General features: G+C 40.1%; 1 protein-coding gene across 1 annotated transcript; it reads right to left on the bottom strand.

Moving 5' to 3' along the window:
• Positions 1 to 377: 377 nt before the first annotated feature.
• LOC119744616 (collagen alpha-1(X) chain-like) lies at positions 378 to 4122 on the bottom strand. The gene is made up of 2 exons (XM_038220650.1): positions 4062 to 4122; positions 378 to 1207 (listed from the first exon to the last, which is right to left on the bottom strand). Exon 2 carries the CDS (start codon positions 1205 to 1207, stop codon positions 380 to 382), a length of 828 nt encoding a protein of 275 aa, XP_038076578.1. The 5' UTR covers positions 4062 to 4122; the 3' UTR covers positions 378 to 379.
• Positions 4123 to 11774: the final 7652 nt, after the last annotated feature.

The raw sequence follows: 11774 nt of genomic DNA, 5'->3' as shown, positions 1-11774 counted from the left end.
ACTGTAATAGGGTTCAGTTCAACCTTCCTAAAGTTCGTCCAAAGCCTGGCAAGGCATACGGTGACCGTGCAGACTTCCACATTATTAGAGCAAAAAAATAACGAATTTGAAGGGTTTTTCGATCGTAGCTAAAACCTTCTTTTTCAAAAGTCATATATTTATCATCTTTTCAATTAACTGCTTTTACGCAGTTTTGATACTTGAATGTAAAATGCTTTGTATTAAGAATCAATTTTCTTTCTTAGTTTCATAACATTGACATTTTTCTTTTAATTCATTGGTAACTGTTTTGGCAAAAGGGAAAGCGAAACCAAAAAAATGCAGCACTGCTCCTGTATATTTATGCGTTGTGATTTAATTTTATTTATTATTTATTCATTCATTCGGAGAAAAGGAGGAAGCCACTGAATGAGCTGTAGTGATAGGTCGAACTACTGTACGCCCTACCGTACATTGTAAGATACACCGTGTCTCCTCGATGCAGAACCAGCACCGCGCTACCAGACAACTGACCACGTTGACCTGTTTCACCATAGGTAGTGATCACCTTGTAGTCGTTTTTAACAAGATGGAGGTTAAGGTAACCACTGTTGCCATACTTAAGAACAGAGAACGTAAATACGTAGGTGCCCGGCACACTACATGTGAACGTGCCGGTCTCGAGATCGAAGCTGGTACCTGGCATAAGGGTCTCGGCCTGCTGGAAGGGCAAACGGGTGTCGTGACTCGAAGAGGTATCCGAGTTGCTCGTCCTCACCACGGTGAATGCCACCCGCTGGTTGGAGTCGTCTGGTGTCTCCCCCGGCTCACCCTTCTGACCTTTGACACCAGTTTCCCCAGTTCCTCCAACAAAACCAGGTGGCCCTCTTGGACCTATCTTGCCGGGCAGACCAAGCCCATCATTACCTTTAGACCCAGTGTTCCCAGGTGCTCCCAGCTCACCCGTAGGTCCAATAGGGCCAATCTCACCTTGCTGACCTGCATCGCCCTTTAACCCCGGCTGACCGTACGGCCCCATAGTTCCTACTGGCCCAGGCATACCTGGTATGCCGGGTATTGCAGCAGGTCCCTGGCAGCACTGCTGACACACCTGAGACGCAGGACCATCACCGTCCGAGGGAACCGGCCCAGTAACGGAAGCTCGGAGCTTGACAGAGTTACCCAGAAGGAGAGCGATTGACAGAATGGTGGCCACGCAGATCTTCATCTGTAAAGAAAACAATACAGGGCCTATATGTAAATCTAAAAACAAAATCAATAAGCAATAAGAAATAGGCATAATGATGTTACATACACTGCAGAGTTTGTCTTAGAGACACGTGTGACTTCATAATAATTTTGTGGAATCATATTTTGCTTTGGATTTCTGTCCAGCTCGGGAATTCAACTTCATGCTTACGTTCACAAAAGTCATACATGTTTAATAAAATTCGGCAGTTTAGCCAGATCAGTGGCTTTAGGGGTGCGGAGGGGGCGCCCTCCCCCGGCAGTGACCGAATATTTATCAAAAAAGGCAAATTTCGATTGAGAGAGCCCTTCCACCCTCACCCTTTCTCCCGGCACAAACTTCGCCAGGCAATCAACTCTCTGGATCCGCCCTTGAATCCCCCCCTCGACTTTTTCCGCGATAGCCTTTAATTTTTTTTTTTTTCGCGACCCTAGCCTTTATAACTTTTTAGCCTCGAGCCTTGCGCATCTCTTGACACCAAAAACATAAAAATCTGACGAGGGGTTGTCGCGCAGCTGAGAGATGAGAGATGGTCAAAATAATCCAGCCCCTTTTAGGGTTAAAACAAATGATAACATGACATGACTTTTGATAAAATTTCATGAAGCAATTTACACACTTTGTTTTAATTGTCAGGGAAGGAAACATGACAGGAACATTGTTAGGTGGCTAGATTATAGAAAGAATGAAATTTTTGCCCAAAATGAGGTTTATTGCGCAAAAATATACTTTTTTCATATTTAGACCATATTAACCAGTTTGTTAGTTGTAATCACTCTGTGGAAAAAAGAAGATAATTAAAAAGATACTCGAAATCAATCAAATTTCTTTTTTTATCGCTAACACGATAAACGGTTACTGCAGTCTTCAATCTTTTTCTATAGTTTGCATGCATGTCTCTCTATTAGTTCTTTTAGTTCTCTTATTTTTTGGGGGTTTGTTTTACGAAACTGATTGTATGTAGTACGTAAACATGAAAGAAAAAAATCTCGTGCGTGTTTCGTCATTAACCAATATGAAGAACCGGATAAAATTAGGACAAGACATCTTCTTCTTTTTTTAAGGGAAGATGCAAAATCTAAATTGACGCTCGAATAATTTGTGCAAACCTCAACTCTTAACATGATTTTACAAATGTATCCAGCCATGGGCGTCACCAGGATTTTGTGTGTGTAGAGGAGGACAAAGCACACCCCCCCCCCCATATCATTTTCCCGATTGATACATTTTTGAGGGTGTTCAGGGACATTTGCACCCCAACCAATTAAATTAACAACAATATGATATTCGCACCTCTTTCTTCTTTTTCTTTTAATTTTTTTTCTCCTGTTTCTGTTTTGTTTGCATGTCCGGGGGACAATTTAAACATGAATAAAATGTGTGTGATCATGATCCGATTTGTTCGTTGCGCCCGAAAGTCTATTCTGACAATTGACACTTTTATCCTGCAACGCTTGAAAATAACGCTTAGACCTATCGTTGCAGACCAGTAATGTATTTCAATAGACCCCATGTTAAAAGTTTTATGTCCCCACTTCAAGAATTGAGGTGAAACACACATCAAATTAAAGATTATTTCATCATCTTTAATTTTCTGTTCATTTTTCTGTGGTTCAATCATCTAGGTGATCAAAGATGATCACCCCTAAAAGCAGTCCTGAAGCCCATCGCCATTTTGAAAATGGACGCCTACGCTCCATTGCGAAATAGAGCCATTAGGGACGAATCATTATCCACATTTCACAGAAATACGAGCTCGCAGTCCTCTGCACGGCTTCAAACCTTCTTCTTTAAAAAACAAATCAAGTTCACGGCCTTCAAAATGCTCTAATTCTGAAGAATTTGAGGGCATGCAGTTCGTGATTTTGCCGGCGAAGGCAATTTCGACCTGATTTGCTGGCCTGCACCCATGTAGTGATCAAACAAAAATGGTTTGAAGACACAGTTTAAAATACACATTACGCAAAAGGTATTGAGATTATCCGAATTTTCAATAACACAACATAGAACAGGATGTTTCAGATGTCACGATTTCCTTTAAATGTTTTTCCGTGGCCAACTTCCGCATAACCTTTTATACTGTATTAGCTAGAGTGATTTCCGGTGGAAAAAGGTGAGTGCATCGCATCGGGATTTCAGGTTTGACAATAAACAGGGAAAACTAGCGAGAAAATAAAGGAGGTGATTGATCATAGTGATATTATGGGCGGTCGAGCTTTCGCAAGATTTCTTTCGTTAAATACGAACAGGTTTAAATGTATCATCTGACACAATTGTGAAAGTGCATGAACTTCAATAACAATAAGGAACTTGATGTAATACACTCTTGAAAAACCTACAGCCAGGTTTGACTGGAAAACTTGCGAATCTGAATGACAATAAAACTACAAAACTTCCAGGAATTTATATTTTTTTTTTCACTATTCAGTATTTAGAACAATTAAAATGCGTCGAGGGTGTAAGTAGAAGCTGAAATATTGTCAGACAGGAATCCCGAACAAATACAAAAAATCGTGACTATACACATGTATTTGCTCTTAGCTATATTATTGCCTGCTTTTGGCCTCACAAAATTTTGGTCTGAATACGCATCAACTTTTCAGACTACAGCTTATTCAGCTGTAGTCTATGCATCATAATACCTGGTTATGATTCAAGCACCAATATCGCATGATAAGTTATCGAACAACCGTATGGAAATGGAATCATCATGGTCGGAAATATTTACAGCGCACTGTTTTGGCTATAAGCACATTGTGTCAATATCATGTATCACAAAAGATCAATCCCAAAGTTTGCAGAATTATCGTAAAAGACTGTTTCAAACACTCACCGTGCAATTCTTGTTCGATCTTGCAAACAGTTCTCTCGGGTTGTCGTCTGGAAGTGGACATGAGCTGCGGTCGTTGTGAGGAATTAGCCGGCAGCTTGTGACTTAAATATTGACGTCGATTTCCCGAGCAGTGACTGAGGAACTTGCATGCCCGGTTTGCGATTGGCCCCTGCACGCTGTCAATCACACATCACTGACCCGCTTCATGTTGATGAGACGAAAATGATGTTACATTGCCACACGTTAAACCCGAAGCTTGTATCACCGACACTCAAATATACACATCCAATTAGTGGAATGATCGTATGAATGTCGGTGACACATTCAAATATATGGATTGTGATTGGCATCTGTCAATCACAGACCACTTACTTGTGGTCACCGACTTGTTGGGTGACTAACTCTGATTGGTGGATAGAATAATGACGTACACCGGTCTTAAGTGATTTAATCAGTGTTTGTTTTGCGCTTCGTGATTTTAATGGAACCACGCATTTGGTGGCAAGTATATATTTTGTAGTCAGGTTATGCAGTCTATATTTATGATAACAAAGTGAAGATGAAATGAATTTAGCTTGAAAAAGAAAAAAGAAAAAAAGAACGTGAATATACTGTGTGTGCATAATATCCGGTTCATGTACAGTTGCCGCCCTCTAACGGTGAAAATATACTTATTTTGCGCATCCCATTCGATCCCAAAGGCAACTTTATTATAATCATTGATCTACCCCCATCCACACGCGCGCTCGAACAGACCACCTTCTCGGCATGCAATTGACCTTGCACCTGCGAAACCCCCTCTCTGCTTATTGAACAAGACCTCTATGCCAAAACCAAACACAGAAATATGCCAACCCCAATCTTGACACTTGCCCAACCAACACCTAATCCCAAATTCACCCAACTGTTTGGAACCAACCGTATACAACATACCTCTTTCCTCATCAAAATCCCAACATTCAATAGCCGAAGCAAAAAGTGGCGTAGCACGGTCATATTTATTGAGTCGGGGGTTAAAATGTTTTCGAACATCCGTGGTGAAATATAGACACATTTTTTTCACCGGACATTTAGCCGCCGTAAAATCAAAAAGCAGGGGGGAGGGGTTGGTGGTTACGCTGGTACCATCTGTCGAGGGGGGCGCTGTTTACAACCGACAATTATGAACACTATAACCGACAATAAAATGGTGCTTTTCTGGGCGATACAGGCGTGCTTTTAAAAAAAAGAGGCATCCGAAACGGTATATCACACAAAAAAGGGCACCACTTCTTTTTATAAAGGGCACTTAACAAAGAGGGCACTCTTTACAAATTATTGGGTGGTAAGCGGTGGTGAAATAAGGGCATTTCAATGGAAAAGGGCACTCTTTACAAAATATTGGGGGCGGGAGTAAATCACCCCCCACCGCTGCCTACGCCTATGCATCCCTCTACCTCCTGACCACCCTGGGCAGCCTACGGCGGATCCCCAATACCCCAAATTTACGGTAAGGTGGCATCAAGATGTGGGGGGGGGGGGGGCGAAGAGGATACTTAGTTGATTTTACAACAGTCATATAGTCTATTGTATTCGTTTTAAAATAATAGTTTTTTTCCCAATTGACGTGGCCGCTTTAATTTGCTTAAAAGATATATCTAATCTGCCCTGCTGGTAGACAGCGGCGTAGCCAGGTGGGGTCGGGTGGTGTAAGGTACTTGGGCTTACACGCACCAGTAGAACATAATGTCCCGCAGTCCCCCCCCCCCTCGGAAATAATTAATTCCAATAAATGACCATGCGATTAAGAGGTATAACAGAATTTTGCCCCCCCCCCTTCCCTCCCACTGGAATAACATCTTGTACCACCAATCCCCCATGGTGGGAACTCTGGCTACACTGCTGCTAGTAGACCGGTTCGGGTTTCCTATATTATCAAGCCTAAAAAAACGGAGGTGAGGACTATGCATTGTACACTGCAAGAAACAAATAAATGTCAGGCTACAAATTAAATAAATATAAACTAGAAATGTCTAAAGTTCCAGGTTATGAAGCGTATTTTACAAACAAAAGACTAAACGTGGGCCGATTGTTTTGGTCGGCGGCTTATTCACAAGTGAATAACCTTTGTAGCCTTAAAGCAATATTTTCTTCGGGGCAAAACTCCAGGGGAAAAAAAAGATGGGGCTGTAATAAACTAAATATTCACTACGTTTACGTGTTTTGGGTTGATTTCCGAGGTCGATTTCATTTAAGTTTCTTTACTTCTTGTTCTCTAAAGTGAAAAGGGGCCGCTTTGTTTGATAATAGGACACATCTCAACAACCTGATTATCAATATAAATCATGAACTTTTAATTTGTAATCAATAAAGCAAAAACAAAACATGGTTTATTTATTTTTGTATAAAAATGATGGGGTGGGATTTGACAATCCATCACGATAATTTTTATTGTTGAAAATGTATATCAAAAATCGCTATATATGTGTGTGATAGGCGTAGCCAGCGTGGGGGGGGGGGTAAGGGGATATTTACCCCCCAATATTTTGTAAAAACTGCCTTTTACCACTTACATGCCTTTTTTAACGGACTTACCCCCCCCCCCTTTTCTGAACAAGTGCCCTTTTCAAAAAAGAAGTGGTGCCTTTGTTTTGCGGCATCTGCCGTTTTGGGTGCCTTTTTCGGAATTTCGCACATGTATCCGCCCTGAAAAGCACCATATATTGGCCCTTTGTGTGCATAATTGTCGGTTTTGAACACCGCCCCCATCGACAGATGGTACCAGCCAAGTGTCCGGAGAAAACACCTGTCTACATTTCACAACGAATGTGCAAGTGCCTTTATCAACAAATGTTAACCCCCCCCCCCATAAAAATGACCGTGCTACGCCCATGGGTGTGATGTATTCCTATCGATCGATGTACCAAAGCTACAATGCTATTAAAACAAACCATTCAATGCACACAATTCTACATATTTGACTGTTTTAAGTGCAGCATCGTTCATCTAAATATTTATGCTACTTCCAGAAGGCACATGTTGACTTTGCTATATTCTTTTTAAATACTGCAAAGATCAAATTATCAAAGAGATCTAAAAAAATAAAGCAAAAATGCTTCAATGCAGTTCAAATTTGAGCTGTTTATAAAACTGTTAGTTCGTGCACATTGCAAAAATTTATAACTAAAGGAATTTTTGTCACGTTCTTGTCGTATGTCCATACGTTCTGTGAGAGACACCAACTACACGTTCTATGAGTTACAGTGTGTATTAAAATGGCGGCGCCCATGCCACAAGTTCGTGTGAAGACTCGGTGAGTTCGTTCCATTATTTACTGGTTTGAAAGGACCCATAAACACAACAGTACTCTTTTTAAACTTTCCAAACATCTGTAAAACCTTTTCAAAAAATACAATACATTCATAACATTACTTTAATAATTGCGTATTCTGATTGTGAAAATTGGGTGCACTAAAAAACAGAGTCGGAAACAGCCAAATATCTCTACAAAGTGACATCTAATTATGAACCACTCCAAAAACTATTAATATAGCAACAAAACAGTTCAAACACAAAGCTTGTTCAAGCTTGAACTAAACTCTAATTTAAAAAAGTGGATGCATACAGTTTTTCAGAAACAAAGCATTTTATATTAAAAAGGTCTACACTTTGATATATGCCGTGGTTCGTAATATGAAAAAGGTACGTAACGTCACTCATTTATATACAATACATTCGCTTCTGCGGTGAAATTCAAATTAATACATTTTTCAGCAATAAACAAAATCGTTCCAAGATTTAAATAATGACTCGGGGCGAGTCTCCACCCACCTAAGAATAACCCAACCGGTGCAGAAATATGTACGTTTTTCAATCGTCATTACTTATTATGCATGTTCACATACAAAGTGAACAAATAACATATTTTCTTAAATAATTTATTTGTTCACATTGTTATTAAAACTCTATTAACAATATTTCATGCCACAGTGGATACAAATATAATTGTTGTCAACAATTTTAATGCATACTTGTTTAATATTTCTCAAACCTTTCTACGAAAAGCTAATTATAACGAGCACTCAAACTTGTAAATGTATTGCCTATACGGAACTGTGCAGTGCAAATGTAAAGAAGTACATAATTTATTCAACCATGCATCTAAATTCCCGATTAGATTATAGGACCTGATTTATATTTCTTATTTATTGGTTCATATGATTACCAGCTTAAAAAATGAACAAAAGATTTAGAATGCTGCTGTCCGACTGGTTATCCCAAGAAGGATAGATCGTTAAGCGGACATGCATCCATACTTCAGTAACTACATTTGCTCCCAGTTATAAATACGGTAAGGGTTGACTTCAAGATCTTTTGTTAGTTTTCAGACTTATCCGTCGAGTTGAGATCAGTTCATGAGTTTAACATTCGCACTAAAAGCTGCGACGGGGTTCAGTTCAGCCACTCTAAAGTTTGTCCAAAGCCTACCAAGACACAGGGATTGTGCTTTTACCATGTATACATCTGGGGAACAGACTTCCAGCTTAATTGAGAAATATTTATGAATTTGGATTTTTTCAATAACAGTTTAAAATATTTCTTTCTAAACATGAGAGTTTTATTTTTATCTTATTTTTAATGATTTTTAAAAAAGGAGTGTTGATGTTTTGTAAACTGTTTTGATATATCAACGCTGAACATATATATTAAAATTAATAATTCTTATCATGCCTGTTAATGGTACCAATAGCAGACATTTTGTTTATTATTATTACATTGAACATTATTTCTGTTAAATAATTGGTCATTGTTTCGGCCAAAAAAAAAACAAAGAAAATGTTGAAGGGGGGGGGGGGTGGGAACACAGCTCCTGTATATTTATGCGTGGTGATTATTTATTAATTAATTGAATGACTCCGGGTAAAGGAGGAAGCCACTGAATGAGGTGTAGTGAGAGATGGAACCACTTTGCACCCTACCGTACATGGAAACATACACCGTGTCTCCTCGTTGCAGAACCAGCACCGCGCTACCAGACAATTGACCAAGTTGATTTGATGTACCATGGGTACTGATCACCGTGTAGTCATTTTTAACAAGATGGATGGTAAGGCCATCGCTGTTGCTATACTTAAGAACAGAAAACGTAAATACGTAGGTGCCCGGCACACTACAGGTAAACGAACCGGTCTCGAGATCGAAGCTGGTACCCGGCAGAAGCGTCTCGGCCTGCTGGAATGGCAAACGGGTGTCGAGACTCGTAGAGGTATCAGAGCTGCTCGTCCTGACCACGGTGAATGCGACCCGCTGGTTGGAGTCGTCTGATGTCTCCCCTGGCTCACCCTTCTGACCTTTGACACCAGTTTCCCCAGTTCCTCCAACAAAACCAGGTAGCCCTCTCGGACCTATCTTGCCGGGCAGACTAATCCCATCATTACCTTTAGACCCAGTGTTCCCAGGTGCTCCCCGCTCACCCATAGGTCCAATAGTGCCAATCTCACCTTGCTGACCTGCATCGCCCTTTGACCCCGGCTGACCGTACGGCCCCATCGGTCCAACTGGGCCAGGCAGACCTGGTATGCCGGGTATTGCAGCAGGTCCCTGGCAGCACTGCTGACACACCTGAGACGCAGGACCATCGCCATCCGAGGGAACCGGCCCAGTAACGGAAGCTCGGAGCTTGACAGAGTTACCCAGAAGGAAGGCGATTGACAGAATGGTGGCCACGCAGATCTTCATCTGAAAGGAAAACAATACAGGGCCTAAAATTACCAACAAAACCACTACATAAACTGAAGAATTTGTATACGAGACATAATTTGGAGGAATCATTATTCAGAGAATGTGTCGGCAGTGGCCTATCCGAGAGCAAGGGGATAACAAGTAAATAAAAAGATGGGTTCTTTTTAAATCTGTTGCCATGGCAACTACGGGCAATCCATACTTGTTAGTATTATTGTTTTGCCCGCAGATAAAAGTTTGTAAAGGAGACCGAATTTCATTATTTTTTTCTATGGGGACGGCACGCCCTTTCCACGGTCATGATAGAATCAATTAAACATCATCACACCGACCTCGATGGTTTGCTTTTGAAGACTTAAAGATCAGGTCCAAGAAGAGACCACAAGGAGTTCAGTGTAGGCTGAAAAAAAAAGAACAAAGAAAACCGGTAACGTTTATACTTGAGTAAGGAATGAAATAATGTTATTATTGGTTTTAATTAAATTGTGAGGTTTTTTTTTCATTTTTATAAATCATCATTCGAAAACAGGAACAATTACACACTTGTAAATTATAGACAAACTATTATTTGACCAGTATTTTCCTGGCCGAATACCTCCAGAAAAACAACATGTTTTAATGTGGCTATGTGAAATTTCTCGGGAAACTAAATGCTGCCTGAAATCACCGTTCAATTTATTCAAACACAATTCCTCCCTCGCCCAAATGTATGGATTTTTAAGGCACTATAAAGCGACTGAATAGTTTTTGAAAGCATAATGCGAGTTTTTAAACCAGCAAATTCTGCATTCCAATAGCTTTTTTCCCCGTCAAATTGCACAATTTGCCCGTTTAATATTCGAACACTTTCTTTAAAATTCGAATATAAACACGATAGCATTTTCAAACCCAGTTGAATTTAGCGAACGATCAAAATATTTAAGGGTATCTTCACTTCACGCGTAAAAAAAGTAGGCAATTTAGGTATTTGTGTGGCGATTCATAATAATTTGAAAATCATCAAAACGTATTTTGTCACCCCGTGCTTAAGCACGCCATACTTTTTGGATGCAAATGTATACATTGCGTGGCAAATGTATACATTGAGACCTATATGACACAGCGCACAAAAGCCAGTGCATGCGGCAGACGCAGAGAGATGTGAGCTGTGCTGTTTTTGTGTATCCTTAAATAAAGGAAGCCAAAGGCACTGGGGTAGGTTTATCTGTATAAAACATTATTTAATAATGTTTATAAATCAGACCGATTACTTTGTTAGAAACTTAATTGTCACCTCACTTATTGTAATTTTTCAGGGTTTTTACTTCTACTGAAAGAAGTCTTGTCTTCGGGATAATAAAGCTAGATAAGAGATAGATCCGAAGCTTGTCATTTGTCATGTCATCTGTTGAATAAAACAACGGCGAGGCCTGCCGACGAGGCGACCCTTGATATGTGGCTTCCCAGCTACTACAAAATGGCGACGAGGATCGGATGACATGCCGTTTTCCACTTCCAGACAAGACCCCTAGTGTCAAATTTAGTCCGAACTTATCATTATAGGGCTGTATCAAAGATTTGTTCATTATAAAATGTGTTTTAAGAGTTTAATTGGGATTATTTGAAGAAGCTTTAAGCTTTGTTCAAGTTTCAATTTTAGCCCGTCGTGCAAGTTGGCACATGGTTTGGAGTTACATGTAGAATATCAGGTCGTGTTATTTGTGTTTTTGGTCCCATTGATATTTTATTTACACGATTCACATTGGTATTTATGGACAATGAATGATACACTGTTGTGATTGACTGGCGATTTTACATGTTTTTGTACACAATGAAGATGCCACACATGTGTTAGTCTTTTTAAATTATATTACTGTTCGGTGTGACTTGAATCTCCTCACTTGCTTACCGTATTGTCCTGACAATTTGATATTTGCATCATGGCCTTACCTGCAGATGTGGCTGATGCCATATTGCAATCGAACCAAGCTCTCGCAGACACTCTTGCAGGGG

Source organism: Patiria miniata, unplaced genomic scaffold (assembly GCF_015706575.1).
Source record: "Patiria miniata isolate m_02_andy unplaced genomic scaffold, ASM1570657v1 HiC_scaffold_7, whole genome shotgun sequence".
NCBI classification, from domain to species: Eukaryota; Metazoa; Echinodermata; class Asteroidea; order Valvatida; family Asterinidae; genus Patiria; species Patiria miniata.
The sequence above is the reverse complement of the archived record's forward strand: the minus strand, read 5'-3'. Positions and strand labels throughout refer to the sequence as shown.